Source organism: Ovis aries, chromosome X (genome assembly GCF_016772045.2).
Source record: "Ovis aries strain OAR_USU_Benz2616 breed Rambouillet chromosome X, ARS-UI_Ramb_v3.0, whole genome shotgun sequence".
NCBI lineage: Eukaryota > Metazoa > Chordata > Mammalia > Artiodactyla > Bovidae > Ovis > Ovis aries.
Window position 1 is genome coordinate 40431298 of NC_056080.1, and position 16972 is coordinate 40448269.

At 36.5% G+C, this 16972-nt stretch overlaps 1 protein-coding gene across 14 annotated transcripts in view; it reads left to right on the forward strand.

The window, feature by feature from the left end:
- The window catches only part of USP9X (ubiquitin specific peptidase 9 X-linked), a 115348-nt gene that overhangs the window by 70814 nt on the left and 27562 nt on the right, over positions 1-16972 (forward strand). For all 14 annotated transcript variants that reach the window (XM_060407499.1, XM_060407504.1, XM_060407502.1 and 11 more), the window contains 8 exons: positions 415-655; positions 997-1146; positions 1949-2069; positions 7560-7690; positions 7883-8161; positions 11322-11447; positions 12500-12625; positions 13801-13967. In XM_060407499.1, coding sequence (XP_060263482.1) covers positions 415-655; positions 997-1146; positions 1949-2069; positions 7560-7690; positions 7883-8161; positions 11322-11447; positions 12500-12625; positions 13801-13967 — 1341 coding nt within the window. The remainder of the gene's footprint in view (positions 1-414; positions 656-996; positions 1147-1948; positions 2070-7559; positions 7691-7882; positions 8162-11321; positions 11448-12499; positions 12626-13800; positions 13968-16972) is intronic.

The window sequence follows — 16972 nt, forward strand, 5'->3', positions numbered from 1 at the left end:
TGAAGATTACTTATAATATTTGTAGTTAAAAGGAGCAGTAAATACTTGTTTTTAAGATCCTAAAAATAATATGGGCTTCCCTGGTGGCTCAGATGGTTAAGAATCCTCCTGCAACATGGGAGACCTGGGTTCGATCCCTGGGTTGGGAAGATCCCCTGGAGGAGAGCATGGCAGCCCACTCCAATATTCTTTCCTGGAGAATCCCCATGGACAGAGGAGCCTGGCACGTTACAGTCCATTGGGTTGCAAAGAGTCGGACATGATTGAGCAACTAAGCACAGCACACATGTCTTTAACTCATTTTTTCTTGTTTAGTAAGAAAATATTCCATTTTAAATTCCTAGCTTTATTTTCTTAGCAAGAAGATTGAAAGTCTGCTCAATACGATGATGTTTTCCCTTTTTATTTCCCCAGAGCTTTCCGTGGTAAACATCTCTCTTTTATAGTTCGATTTCCAAACCAAGGCAGACAGGTTGATGACTTGGATGTATGGTCTCATACAAATGATACAATCGGTTCAGTACGACGATGTATTCTCAATCGTATCAAAGCCAATGTAGCTCATACAAAAATTGAGCTCTTTGTGGGTGGTGAACTGATCGATCCTGCAGATGATAGAAAATTGATCGGACAATTAAACTTAAAAGATAAGTCGGTAAGTATCTATAATTACCAAATTTTTCAAGAAAATCAAGCCTGGGACTCAGTTTAGTAGTCAGCATTTCAATCAATAAATGTTAATGAAGCATCCATTGTATGTGCAACTGTATTAGGTGTTTTGAATTACTATAACACTGAGACAGGCATAATGGTACCTACAATATAGCAGAGGAAAAGATTTCTAAAAACAAAACTGTTTAAGTGATTAGGTTAGACAACAGTTATAAATTATATTTCTGAAAATACAGCGTGTAGTTTTTTGTTTTGATTGGTATATCACTACTGTTTTGTGTATTTTTCCTTGTCTTTGATACTAACTTAGTATATCATTTTTAGCTAATTACAGCCAAACTTACACAGATCAGTTCCAATATGCCTTCAAGCCCTGATAGCTCTTCTGATTCCTCAACTGGGTCTCCTGGAAACCATGGTAATCATTACAGTGATGGTCCCAATCCAGAAGTGGAAAGCTGTTTGCCTGGGGTGGTGAGTAGATAGTTTTGAACTATTATCTGCAAGGCATTATGCTAGATTATTTAAGAACGTGTATAGAATAGTTCTTTTTTTTTTTTTTGAGCTTACAATTTATTGTGGCAAAATATCAACTGTACAGTTAACCATCAGCTTTCAAATGGATCCCTTTGAAAGGTGGTTGTAACTTGGTTGAAATTTAAAAAACCACATTTTATATAGATAGAGTGCCAGTATATTTATATAAAACTAGCCTATTATACAACTCAATTATTACTTGTAAGTTCACTGAGAAAAATAGCACTGTATTTTGTATTTGTGCCACAAAAAATGAAATCTTCAGAACTGTTTCTATAGGAAAATACCCCGCAGTCTTTGTCAGATCATCAGTAACGTATTTTTGTTTCTAAAGAAAGTAACTTCTCCCTCCCTTACCTCCCCACAAAAATTTTAATAATACCAGCCACTCTAGTGTCAGAAGAGTTGGCTCTCTCAATCAGTTGGATTAGGAATTTAACTGTTAGTGGGGCATGGCAGCCGTTTGTTTATACAGAATCTGACTTGTATGAATAATAGGAATAGTTTAACAAAATAGTGAAAAAGCTGTCAGACACAAAGTACTAGAGATGGCTTGGATAATATATTCAGTCTACATTACAAAGGATTTCTAAAGGTGAGAAGATGGTGTAGGCCGACCATTTCAGGATAGAAATGACACAAGCAGCAGTATGGAGATTAACAAACACATTTATTTGGGGACTCTTCCTTTGTGGAGGTATAATTTACAGATAAACATTCTGTGTATTTTGTATTCTAGATAATGTCACTGAATCCCAGATACATCTCTTTCCTTTGGCAAGTTGCAGACTTGGGTAGCAGCTTAAATATGCCACCTCTTAGAGATGGAGCAAGAGTACTTATGAAACTTATGCCACCAGGTAAGAATTTTCTTCGTAAATAATTATGGTGTTGATAAAGTACATGTTGGACAGGAATGGGTTTGTTAACAAATTCTGTTCCAAATGGAAAATAATGGGAATTGGCAAACTATAGCTCACTGGCTAAATCCAGCCCACTGCCTGCTTTTTGAACAGTCCAAGAGTTAAGGATGGTTTTTACATTTTCTGATTGCTAAAGAAAAAAATCAAAAAGAATGTTTTGTGACTTACGAAAATTATATTGGCATTTAAATTTTGATATCCATAAACAAAGTTTTATTGGTGTACAAGCTATGCTCATTCATGTACATGCTGTCTGTAACTGCTTTTGTCGTAGCATAGCAGCAGAGACCATATGACCTGCAAAGCCTTAAATATTTACTATCTGGCCCTTTACAGAAAACATTTTCTGACCCTTGGGTTGTGTTTTGGGTCATGTGTCATCTATAGCATGTTTCTTTTTTATTCCTGGGAAACAACCATTTTCAATTCGTAGCTTTTATTATTTGTGTTTGTATTATCTGTAAATAATACCCTCATACAACTGTCAGTTTTACCTACCTACGGATTTTCCATTGTGTAAATGAGAAATTATTTCTACATTCTTCCCATATTTTCGTTTTCCTTTTTTTGTCTGCGCCACACGGCATGCAGGGTCTTAGTTCCCTGATCTAACCCAAGCCCCCTGCAGTGAAAGGGCGGAGCCTTAACCACTGGCCCTGTAGGGAAGTTCCTCCTCCAGTATTTTCTTAAAATCATATTCAGCATCTGCTTTTTCAAGAGTGTGTGAAAAGTAGTTTGCTAGATTAATGGCAGCTTTTTTTTTTCAGGGCTTAATAATTTTCCATTATCATGGGTATTATATGATGGCTCCACTGTTCTGGAATTTTTCTTCTGCCTCCTCTCATCTGGTTGCTGTTTGTTATGCAGTTACCATTTTGGAACTTCTTTCTTCAGCCTTCCTATGGTAGATTTATGTTCATCAGCTCCTGTGTCTTGAGCCTTTCTTGAGGGACTCTATTATCGTGCTGAGGCACACCTTCGTGCATTTATTTCAGAAGGGGTACATGGGAGGTGGTTTGGTTTGTTTGTTTCCGAAACAATATTAATCTGAATAATAGTTCACATTTGATGAGTAGTTCAGCTTTGTGGTGGCATCCTTAACTTTTTCTAGCTCTTCTGTTAACTTCTTGACCCCAGATATTCTAGTGTTAAAATTTTAAGACCTTCCTCCAAGGAATCCTTTCCATAGGATTTTGTTTTTCATGAACACATTCCAGTGTTTGTACGCTAATAGATGTTTTCGTCTAAAACCTAACGTTCTACAAAGTTATGAGCTGAAAATAAGAGTTGGTGGAGAGAATTGGACCAGATCATTCAATTCTATACAACTTTTAAAAAATGTTAAAAAAAACTTTTTGGAAACATTTACTACCTTACGGAAAAGTTGTAAGTACAGTTCAAGAACTCCAAGAACAATAAAGTAGAGCCTTGCTTCTCCCCTGTAAATTAATGTGTGATCACTATTTACTCATAGATTCTTATGTTATCCATCGGGTTATAGCCATTACATTGTTGTTGCTCAGTTGCTGAGTTGTATCCGATTCTCTGTGACCCCATAGACTGCAGGCGCTCCAGGCTTCCCTGTCCTCCACTGTCGCCCAGAGTTTGCTCAAGTTCATGTCCATTGAGTCGGTGGTGCTATCTAACCACCATATCCATTATAGCCATTATAATCATTATTTAGTTTGATGCTCAGTTGTCCCAGTTATGGTCAGTGGATGTATGCACTGTTTTTAATATGAACCCAATGCTTTTTTTAGATGTAGTTTAGATATAGTTTTATCATCTTTCAAGTACTTTTTAGTTTCTGGCACAAGATATTTAAAGTTCATGTAGTGCTTTCTCTGTTCCAGCCCTAGAATCAGGCATTTCTCCTTTTAGCAAGGGGGAGGGTACTCTGCTAGAATGTAGCAGCTCAATTGTGCTCATAACTATTGGGGCGTTCTTGTCACCTAGGCCTTTTCTTTGATCTGAGGAAGTAATACACACTTAAACACACACACATTTATATCAGAAAACAAACATGGACTCATACTGACTAATCCTGCTTTTTAGTTTTTCTGCATTCCATATTTGTCTCTATTCTCTGCGTTAGTGAGACATCTGCTTCCCAGCTTTATCAGTCTGTTGGGGAGAGAGAGAGGAGAAAGTTGCTGCTTTTGCAGACTTCAGTCACTGTAAAGTCTTTGATTCATCTGTATCTGCTAAGTATGTTTTGCTTTCATATCCTTAACTTTCCTAGAATTTGGTGGGATGCTGATTTATAAGTACCCTTTTTCTTTCTCCCCAAAAAGCACTTCTTGGGTTCAGCTAAGCCAGCTATTAATATCTTCCATCCCCTCTACACCTTCAGTAACTTGCTGACATCTCTAACGTTCTTTCCACTCCTTTCAGTGTCTTTATTCTTTTTGAGTTCATGTATTTTAATTTATTCTCATTTTAGTGAAGTGTATTGCTGATAAATGCAGTTCAGTAATTGGCCTAGATAATTTTTCAAACTGTCTTGTGTTTCTGTTATCTCCTTTTTCTAAAGTAGACAACCATGTTGACCCTTCTTACCCCATCTGAGTCATATGATATAGAATCAGTTCAGATGTTAATTAGATTCTTAAATAAAGCGTTTCTTAATGACTTGATTTAATTTGATCTTTATCTGTTGTATTGCTTAGAATTTATTTTACTTACCTAGTATTTGAGTCACAGTTGTTGCTTTACACATGCAAATTCAACTTTAACATTTGAAAAGGCCATCTCATAATCCCTGATCTTGTGATTGGAGCCTACTGCCACCAGGTGGTGAGAGGGAGCTCTTGCCAGGCAGCTCAAGCAGAAAACTTAAGAGGGTGCTTTTATCATATTTTATATAATCCAAGTATCGTACCTAAATTTGAAATAGCCAGCTTTGAAAATGCCAGTAATGGTTGTATGACAGTAGACAAATCATAGGCTTTGGACTCAAATGGGCTTGAGTTCAGATCCTGCTTCTTCAACTTGCTACTCCATGGCCTTAGCCATAAGTTTTCTTAGTTTTTTAATAGAATTGTATGGATTAAATGGGATTGTATATGGAACACCCTAGCCTAGTGACTGGTATTTAATCAGTATTCAAGAAGTGTTAACCTAGTCTCTGTCACTGTGGTTGTTACACACATGGGCATGTGCATGAACACATTCTTTAGGAAAGGAAGCAGGAGCTCAAAGAAGAGGAAGTAGTTATACATTTTGTTTCTAACATTTGAGGAATCATTTAGTGTTTGTGCACACTTGCACATATTTTAAAAGGAGTAACAAAACCAAGGTGGAATTAGAAGCTTTTTCCTAGTAATTTACTTCTATTTATTCTGAATCTTTGCCCAAAGTCAAGTGCCTCCATTATAATTTGCTGTTAAACCTTAGAACTTACACTGTCCTCTGTAGGTAAACTCCTCAGAAGTTCTTGTGACCCTTATGCACATCAGGAAATCAGGTTCTTGCCTGATACAGAGAAGTTAAAATGTATATTGCTTTACCAGCAAAGGAGTTGCATTTCCTCTTCAGAGCTTTCTTTTTCCCAGGAGTTTGGTCTAACTAATATCTTCACACTTGTTAAGTTACTTAACCTCACAACATTTCTATGGAGGGAATTATTATTTTTATTTGTATTTTAAAGATGGGGAAACTGAGGCACAGAGTGATTTGTTGTTGTTGGGGAAACTGAGGCACAGAGTGATTGTTGTTATTGTTGCTGCTGCTGCTGCTGCCGCCGCCGCCGCCACCGCCACTGCTGCTTTTGGCCAGAGGCACACAGCTTAGAGGAAGTTCTAAGATAATGCATGCAGTTGGGCTCTAAAGTTTGTACTCCTAACTCATGTGTTACTGCTCATCATTTTTCTAGACTTTTTAATAGCATGCTGGTATATAATTAATTTGGCTTAGGTATCTCTTCAAAGGACTAGAAAGAAATAAACTAAAATCCAGGATTATGGGCAGTTTAAATTTTTCTGTTATTTTCCATATTTTGTTAAATGAGCATGTGCATAATTGAAGACCTAAAGTTATTTAGGTTCATAGATACTAAAGGTGAAATGGCCACTAGTGATTTGGTTCATATCCCTCAAATGAATAAACTAGAATCCAACGTTAAATGATTTACTTAAAATTCACTGCATCCTTTTCTTATAGCCCATGTTTCTTTTCTCCTATTCCCTTTGCCCTTCACTCAGAATACTTATAAAACTAAGCAAGATATTTTCCGATATAGTGTATGAATTGGTTTCTTTGTAGAGAATAATTTGGATCTTTATTGTCTAAAAAAAGTTTTTTGAGAAAACCTAAAATACCCATTGTTAGAGATTAAACTAGTATACTGGTTAAAATGACGTTAATCATTAAAAATGATGTAGAGGGTGAATATTTAATGACAGGAGAAGATATTCACAAATGTTATATTATTAAAACAATATTTCATTTAGTTACATGTTACTCCCCCTTCAGAATAGGGAAAACCAACAATTTCAACACTAATTTAATTTTTTTGATAAGATATTTCCGGGCCCCTAAAAATTAGCTTAACCTATGGAAATTATAGTAATTTTCAGTTATCTTTACTCTTCAAAAAAAAAGCTTTTACTAAAAAAAGAAAATCTTATTTATCCAAGTGTATTTAAATCATAGGGCATTTACCTTGCAAATTATTTCATTATTAAAGTACTTCCTGAAGTAAGTTTGAGTGTTTGATAGCTAATAATGGGATTCTTTCTCTTTTCTACGGTATCTTTTCACTGTGATTTAAATGAAGTGCATCTTTTAATATTATCCAAAAAAATCTTTTTACTTTGAGGTACTGTTCTTTTTTTTTTTTTAATGTTTACTTTTTAAGGTACAGTTTCGAATGGTACCACTAAGTTTCTTGCGTTGTAACAAACCAGTTAAACATGGTGTCATGGAGGCTAACATTAGAAAAGTTGGAGAGAGAGCTTGTCATACTTGCATTTTGTTATTTTCAACTCCTTCCTTGTGAAGTGTGTTGTATTTTTTCGTCTCCGTTGCTGTGTGTTCAATCACTGGAGTCACTGGAATCTTCGTGACTCCATGTAGCCTGCCAGGTTCCTCTGTCCATAGGCTCTCCTAGGCAAAAATAATGGAGAGGGTTGCCATTTCCTTCTCCATCTTCAGTCTCTAGTGTCTGAGGAAGACATGTTGATTTCAGATCTGAGTAGGAGGACACTGCTTCCTTCATACCTGGGTTGAGTAATAAAAGAGCCCTGGTTGGTTGTGGCTTTTTCTTTGTTTTCAATCAATGCAGATCTCGTTATGTCTTGTGAAGTTTGAGTCTATAACTCAATTAATTTCTATTCCATACCTAAGTAGTCTTCAGAATATCCAAAATAAAATATGAATGCATGAATTATGTTTTATTTTAGACTATGTCTCTTTTTTTTCTTACAGATAGCACAACAATAGAAAAATTAAGAGCTATTTGTTTAGACCATGCCAAACTTGGAGACAGCAGCCTTAGTCCATCTCTTGACTCACTTTTCTTTGGTCCTTCAGCCTCACAAGTACTATACCTAACAGAGGTTTGTTTTTACTTTTTGAATTTATCCCATGTCCTTTAAATTTGACCTTTTATATGGTAGTGTGAAGAACATGGAAAACTTGTGAAGTATTTTTGAAAGAATTTTAAAATACAGGAAAATTTTAAACTAATGATGATGAGGCAAATAAGTTGTCTTTTTTAAATCTTTTAATACAGTTTTTCTTTTTTCCAGGTAGTCTATGCCTTGTTAATGCCTGCTGGTGCACCTCTGGCTGATGATTCCTCTGATTTTCAGTTTCACTTCTTGAAAAGTGGTGGCCTCCCCCTTGTCTTGAGCATGCTAACCAGAAATAACTTCTTACCAAATGCAGATATGGAAACTCGAAGGGGTGCCTACCTCAATGCTCTTAAAATAGCCAAGCTGTTACTAACTGCCATTGGCTATGGTCATGTTCGAGCCGTGGCAGAAGCTTGTCAGCCAGGTGTGGAAGGCGTGAATCCCATGGCATCGGTAATACAGACTTTTAAAAAATCTTTTTATAATAATAGATGGCAGTTTTTTAAGTTAAACTTCTTAGCAACTCTTAAGTATAGAGTTCAGAGTTGATTCAAAATGCTTTCAGTTCCTTTCCAGTAGTACCTCATTTTATTGGTTTCCTTCTATTAAATTATATTTGTATTAAAATTACAAATGCTTTTCACTGACTGTACTCTGAGCGGAGAGTTCTTCCTGGCCCCCTTAAGTCCTATGGACTTTCAGTTAATGTTTATCCACACGTAGTTGACTTACACTGTTACCGTTAGTTTCAGGTGTGCAGCATAGTGATTTGATGTTTTTATAGATCATACTTCATGTAGTTATAAAATGTTGGCTATATTCCCTGTGCTATACCTTATACCCTTATAACTCACTTACTTTATACCTAGTAGTTTGTACCTCTTATCCCCTTCACCTTTTTTGCCCTTCTCCAACCAACCCCTTTCCACTCTGGTAACCACTAGTTTGTTTTCTGTATCTGTGGTTCTATTTCTGTTTAGCTATACTTGTTTGTTTTATGTTTCAGATTCCACATATACATAAAAATATACAGTATTTGTCTTTCTCTAACTTACTCTGTTAGCATAATACCCTCATGATTGTCCATGTATTCACAAATGGCAAATCTTTATTCTTTTTATGGCTGAGTAATATATTCCATTGTATATACACTGCGCACACCCCACGTCGTCCTTATCCATTCATCTGTTGATGGACACTTAGATTGCTTCCTTCCATATCTTGGTAATTGTGAATAATGCTGGTATGAACATTGAGGTGCATGTGTCTGTCCTAATTAGGGTTTTCATTTTCTTCAAGTATATACCCAGCACTGGAATCGTTGAATCCCTGTTTGCAGATGACATGATACTATTTTTAGAAAACCTTAAAAGCCCCACCAAAAAAAAAATAGTAGAATAAGTGAATTCAGTAAAGTTGTGAGATACAAGATTGATATACAGAAATCTGTTGCATTTCTATATGCTAATAAGAAACTATCAGAGAAATCAAGAAAGGAATCACATGAAAAAAAATACGTAGCAAGAAATTTAACTGAGGAAATGAAAGACCTATACTCTGAAGATTATAAGACATTGATAAAAGGAAGTTGTAATATGATACAAAGAAATGGAAAGTTATGCTGTGTTCATGGATTGGAAGAATTAATATTGTTAAAATGTTCATACCCAAAGCAATCTACAGATTTAATGCAATTGCTGTCAAAATACTTGTGACATTCTTCACAGAACTAGAACAAATAATCCTAAAATTGGTATGGAACCACGAGAAACCCCAGATAGTCTTTCAGTTATTTAATTTATTTTGGCCTTGCTGAGCAGCTTGTGAGATCTTAGTTTCCTAACCAGAAAATGAACCTGGACTCTCAACAGTGAAGAGGCAGAGTCCTGACCACTGGACCACCAGGGAAGTCGCTCTTTCAATTATTTTTAACCTGTTAAACACTCCATATGAATCTCTTACTACCTCATATAGACACAGGTGGTAATAAAAAAGATGTGCAGTTGACCCATGTACAACACAGGTTTGAACTGCTCGACTCTACTTATACATTGATTGTTCAATGAGCACTGCAGTACTACACCATCCTAAATTGATTGGAACCACAGATACTCAGGGCCAACTGTAAAGCTATGTGCGGATTTTCAGCTGCATGGAATGTCTATCTTAACACTCATGCTGTTCAGGGGTCATCTGTAACTGATTTACCCTGTTGCCAGCCTCTCTTCCCACCCTAACAGGCGTAACCTCCAATTCTGATCTCATTTTGACTGTTTTCGTCTTGGTTCTCAAGACATGCCAGAATTCCGTGTCTGTCTCTGAGAAGTCAAAATTATGCATTTGAATTCTTTTACATGCCTCATAAGTGATGGTTTTCTAAGTTAACAATAGAAGATACAAGGTTCAGGAATACAAATTTTCTGTTTTAGGAATGGCTTAGGTCTTAGTGAGATTAGAATATTGATTATATATGTGATATTATAATCACATGTAATTGAGATAATATAATTATTTTAGGTGTGATGATACTTATGATTATGTTGAAAACAAAGAACCCTCTCAAAAATAATTGTCATTTACAAATGATTTTGTATAGTATTTAGGATTTGCTTCAGAATAACCCTGGGGTAGGGAGAGGATGGAAAGTGAGAGGGAGTGGTTAGCCAAGATAATTTTGGTCCTTTTGTTCATAATTGTTAAAGCAACACAGTGGGTAATACTATTCTCTCCATTGTCATATATGTTATAAATTTTCATTAAAAAAGATAATGAATAAAAGTAAAGCCTAAGTCTTAAATTGTTGTTTATTAAAAGTAACATACTTACTAGGATTTCTAAACAGTGGTGTTCTTAAGATAAAAACAAATTTTTATTGTAATCCCTGACACAGGAGCTTATTAATGAGGTAAACAGAAAATATAAATGTTTCCCTCTTTCACTTTTCTCTTTTATTCAGAAAATGTGCTACTGTGGATACGAAGGTACATAATAACCTCTAATCTCAAGGAGCTCACAGTCAGCAGGACACTAAAGGCAAAATTAGTAAAACAGACTTGTCTTAAATACTGTTGTAGAAACACTTGGAGCATAAAGAGGAGGTAGAACTTGTAAAACAGTCAGAATTGCCTGGCTAATGACTTTAATGTTTTTTCTTTATGAACTTAAGTGTGACGCTCTAGTGCCTTTTATACATATTCTGTTACTGATATTCCTTAGTTTTTCTCCTTTTTTAAGAAGAATTTGATGACCAGGTGAATGGGGAGCAGGGTCTGCCCAGGAGAACAAATGTGGAGTACTTTGCTGAGTTTCTAGATAGAGTTGGAATGAGTCAGTTGGGTTGATCACTCACTCACCTCTACACGTTATGCTGAATGCAGTTGTGGAGACACAGGCCAAATTGATGTAAAAGGGATTTGCAGAAGGATACGTGGCCCTCCACTGCACAAGGGAAAGAGAAAGCCCACATTGTTGGTAATGCAAAGAACTTCTTTTGTAAGCCACATAGGTTCCACAGTGTATTCACAGAAGGCATCCTGGGGCAGTGGGGATGAATGAGGGGCAAATGATTGGATCTGGGTATGTACACAGTATTAAAATGTTTGACTTTTTTCAGGTCAACCAAGTAACTCATGATCAAGCAGTGGTGCTACAAAGTGCCCTTCAGAGCATTCCCAATCCATCATCTGAATGCATGCTTAGAAATGTGTCAATTCGTCTTGCTCAGCAAATATCTGATGAGGTTAGTGTTAAACTTGTACAGCTCTCAAATTCCGGAAGGTTCATTTCTTTCATTTTTGACCCTCTGTTAATGTAGAAATAACCCTTATCACATTTGGGGGCTTCCTTTTCCTAGACCCACTCACTCAAATCACCAAGTCAGTCTAGATAAAGTTCCCTTAACATGAATTGTGTCTAATGTTAATATTAGTTCTTTTTGGTTTTAATCGCCTTTAAGGGGCTTCCCAGGTGGCTCAGTGGTAAAAAAAAAAAAAAATCCACCTGCACATGCAAGAGATGTGGGTTTGATCCCGAGGCTGGGAAGATCCCCTGGAGGAGGAAGTGGCAACCCACTCCAGTGTTCTTGTCTGGGAAATCCCACAGATAGAGGAGCCTGGTTGGCTACAGTCCATGGGGTCCCAAAGAGTTGGCCACAACTGAGCAACTGAACATACATAATACATGATGTACAATGAATAGCATCCTTCTAAAGTATATACTTCAGTAAAATCTAACAAATACATGTTTGTGTCACACCTCCACTGTAGTCAAGACACAGAACATCTCTGTCCCTCTTTCTGTATGCCCCTTTGCAGTCACTGCTTCCTCTGGCCTCAGATAACCACTCATCTTTTCTTACTGTATAGTAGTTTACACTTTGCAGAATTTTACACAAGTGGAATCTTACAGTTTGTGTTCTTTTAGGTCTAGCTTCTTTCACTCAGAATAATGGCTTTGAGCATTATCTGAGTGGTGTGGACCATTAGTCCATTCCTTTTTATTGCTGAGTATTATATCCCATTATGAATATTCCACATTGTGTTTGGACATTTGGATTGTTTCTCTTTCTTCGCTCTGAATAAAGCTCCTGTGAACATTCTGTACAAGTGATTGTGTGGACGTAAGTTTTTATTTCTCCTGGGTGAAAAACTAGGGAGTGGAATGGTTAGGTCACGTCTATAGTCTTTTTCAGATTCTTCTGAAAGTAGTGTAGAGCCAGATAATAACAGCAGACTTCATGGTATTGTTTTTAAACAAAATAATCAACTGTTCTAATTAATCATTGTCTTGCAGGCTTCAAGATATATGCCTGATATTTGTGTAATTAGAGCTATCCAGAAAATCATCTGGGCATCAGGATGTGGGGCATTACAGCTAGTATTTAGCCCAAATGAAGAAATCACTAAAATTTATGAGAAGGTAAGAATTATCACAGAAATGTAATACTTTAAAGTAAATGCTGTTTAATTGTGCATGAGGCTGAATTATTATATCTGCCATCTTTAAAACCAGTTGCATTTTAATGGTTGAAAATAAACTGGTAGCCATAGTTACAGTGAGGATATAGTAAAATTTTACTTTGAAAATAAAGTACTTCAAATTTGTGCCACAAGGCTTTTTCTTAAACGATCTTTTTCTGCTTCTCACTATGGTCAGATATAACTGTTTCATACTGAATTTGCTTTCTCCTATTCTCTTTATTCTTCTTTCATTATCTTTCTGTCTTGTGTAGATTTTAGTTTAGGTGACTGTCAGTTGGGATACCATGGCATTAAATATTTTTGATTATTTTAAAGCAGTCAAGAATATCAGCCAGTAAAATCATCCTTGATCTCCCATTAGATTAATCAAGTGATTTAAAGAAGAGAGACTGACTCTGACTTTCTGTTATATATACCTGCCCTTGATAACCACTGCCGCATATATAGAAGGGGAAATTAAATTGTAGGAGCTTCCCTTTAATGGCCAACATAACCCTGGTTTGCCTGGGATATGTTTTGATGTCCTGTTATATGTCTGGTGTGGTGGTGTTTATTCATTTAGCAAATATTTGAATGCCTGTTCTTTTGCCAACATGTACTAGAAATACTGCTTATTGATAAATTCAGGTTAGAATTTATTAGCTACCTACTGAAGCATATTTTAGTTTATAAAACCTTCAAATCCTTCCTGAACAGTGGTCTGAGACCACTGCTTTTGAATAAAATAGCACTGTAGGTAAGCTACATGATGGAAGTAGTCAGTTGAGTAGACTGGCTGCAGTGCCAGAATGATTCTTGAGGAAGGAACAGTTGTTGGTGCAGAAGTACACAACTCAGAAGGTCTCTAGGAGCCTCAGGGGCAGAGAAGCAGGTAGTATGCTCAGTGTACTCCCGCAGCTCTCCTTGGGATGTAGCAGAAGAATAGAATTAGACTTCATCCTCTATTTATAGTCATTTCTGTACTATTCCAAAAGGGCCTTAGGAGTTGTAGGTAAAGAGGCTGAGGCCAAGTGGTTTAAGTGAGTAGGTATGTATTAAGCATTAACTTGAAGTTGTATGAGATTTTTCTTAAATGCATCTCTAGGTAATTTGTCCCTGACTATAATTTTACAGACCAATGCAGGCAATGAGCCAGATTTGGAGGATGAACAGGTTTGCTGTGAAGCAATGGAAGTGATGACATTATGTTTTGCCTTGATTCCAACAGCCTTAGATACTCTTAGTAAAGAAAAGGCTTGGCAGACATTCATTATTGATTTACTATTGCACTGTCACAGCAAGTAAGTATCTTTTTAATTGTAAGAGATTTGATCTTAATTTTTGAAGCAGAAATGAATTAATTTATGTTGGCAGAATTTATCCCGGAAATCAAATGTTTATTATCTCTATAGCACATTAATATTGAGGAAATTTTTATTAAACTGTGGTTTTGCTTAGATTTTCTATAATTCCAGAATTTAGTTTCACCTAAGAGGTATGTATTTTAGTCCATTTAAAAAATGTGGTTTACAGGATTTAAATAAATAGGACATTGGCTTCCTTTCTTGCATACCTAGAAGGCAAGTGTTTTTTTAGTGAAATTGTTAAGTCAGTACGAAATTCACAAGGTGTGGTTATGGTAAGAACTTTTACATTATACACCGAGAATAAAGACCAATTATAAAGTCCTAGCTTTTCATTTTAAGAGCATTTAATTAATGACATTGATTGTGCTTTGGGCTTCTTTTGTGCAAGTCAATCAAATTGGTAGAAAATGTCGGTTTTCCATCCTCTTATGTCAGTCTAATCTTGACCTTCATAAGGTAACTTTTTAAACTTGAGCTCTAATCAGTATTACTGTCATATGTAACTTAGCTACCGGGGATATAGCAGTAAATAAAACAGGCAAAACGTCAGTCTTTTTAAAAAAAAAAAAAAGGCAGTCTTCTTGGAGTCTCTACTAAAAGGGAGATGAGGAGTGGGGAGGGAAGACATGGGAAAATATATGGTATGTTATAATAATAAATGCTATTGAGAGAAAGCAGGAATTAGGGATAAGGGGTGGGGAGGCGGTCTGTTCAGTTTTATGTAGGATGATCAGAGAAGGCTTCCCTGAGAAGGAGACCTTTTAAATAAAGCTCTGAAAAGAGTGACATAGTGATCTATGGAGGAAGTGTGTTGGATTTTGGGGTGGGATTTTTGTGTGTTTTGTTTTTCATTTTATTCTCTTCAGCTTTATTGAGATGTAGTCAACATAACTGTGTAAGTTTAAGGTGTACAAAGTATCAGTTTGAGACACTCATATCTTGCAATATGGTTACCACCATAGCCTTAGGTTAGCTAACACCTCCATCATATCTTATTTAAAATTTTATTTTATGTTTTATGTGAAAAATATATTTTGGTTATGTGACCAAATATATATTTTTTTAATGTTTGCTTTTTAATTAAGGTATAGCTGCTTTACAGTGTTTTCAGGTGTATAGCAAAATGATTGAGTTATATATATATTTTTTTCAGATTCTTTTCCATCATAGGTTATTACAAGATACTGGATATAGTTTCCTGTGCTATATAGTAGGTCCTTTATATTTAGTAGTCTGTTAATCTCAAATTCCATGTTTATCCCTCCCCCTACCACCTTGGGGAAAGTGTGCTTTAAGCAGAAAGAAACAACAGATGCAAATATCCCAAGGCAGGAACAATATGGAAGAGACGAGGATTACTGGAACAGCAGAGGCAGGGGAGTCGTAGGAGGTGAGGCCAGAGAGGCAACAAGCAGCCTGTGAGGATTTTATAGATCATTGTAAGGATATTAACTTTTATGTGCGATGGGTATCCATTGGAGGGTTTGTTTTCCATTTGGGTTGGGTTTTTTTGTTTGTTCATTTTTGGCCACTCGGCTGGGCATGTGGGATCTTAGTTCCCTGACTAGAGATTAAAACCTGTGCCCCCTTCATTGGGAGCACAGAGTCTTAACCCCTGGACCGTGAAGGAAGGCCCCTAGTGGAGGGTTTTGAGCAAAGGAATGATGTGCCCTGGGTTAACATTTAAGTTTATTCTGGTTGCTTTGTTGAGAATAAGTTATAGAGTGGCAGGAAATGCACTTGGACTACTTCATTAGTCCGAATAAAAGATAGAGAGTCTGGAAGTACAGCAGTAGTAGAAGTGAGAAATAATCAGAAGTCTGTATGTGTGAGGGAGGGTTCATTAGGAACTGGCAAGCATCAACTCTTTATAGATCCTCATGCTCTTTGGGCTGCATACCTAACTTCAAAAAAGATAACTAAATAAACTGGGACAGTATGAATGACACTTATCTTTGTAAAAGTTACGGACCCTCTACCCCCAAAACTAAGTACTCTTGGTATTGATTTATTTGAGTTTCACCAGACTCAACCGACAAAGCTTCTAAAGGTCCCTCTGGTTTATAGGACCATGTACAGGTTCAGAAAGCTAAAAAATATCCAGGAGGGAGGTTAGTACACAGAATGTATACTTTCAGCTTCTTATATTGCATTTAAAAATTGGTTCTAAGCTGTCTATCAGCTAGCACATTGACAGAAACATACTTATTCACAAAATGTAGTTGGTAATGTCTGAAATGCACAAATGTTTTGTCAGGAGATACTTTTTGAGCATCTTCCATATGTCAGAAGTTGCTTTAGGTACCAGGAACTCATGTAACAATGAAGCAAAGCCCTGCCCTTGAAATAGCTTACTATCTAATGGAGACAGACCTCCATCTTGTAAACCAACAGTACTTATACATCTGGTAACTAGTTCTTAGCACTTGATACATGCCAGACATGATTCTTCATTCTGGAGGCACAGAAGTAAACTAAATGGATGATGTCTTTCCCTCTTGAAGCATTTATTCTAGTGATAGCTATATAGGATACATATTTTTTAAGAGATCCATGATGCTTAGGTAAAACTCCCAGTACTGGGACCGGAGAAGTTTTTCCCGTGCGTAATCATAGAACATTGTGTAATACAGTTGTCCTCAGTCTTCAGCACATGTTAGAATCACCCGAAGGGTTTATTAAAACATGGGTTGCTGGGACCTGAGAAACCACAGAGGAAGTTCTCAGATGCTGCTGATCTGAGTAATATGCTTTGAGATAAAAATTCTGTGGAATGCCCAGAAGATGCATAAGGCTTACCATACAACTCTTGTATCTAGACGAACATTTACAGCCTGTTCCAAGAAAGAGGGTGTGAGAGGGTATCCCTCAAACTCCCTTGGTGACATTTTGACATTTTAGTTCTTGACACAGAGCCTAAGTTCATCTGTGAAATGTTG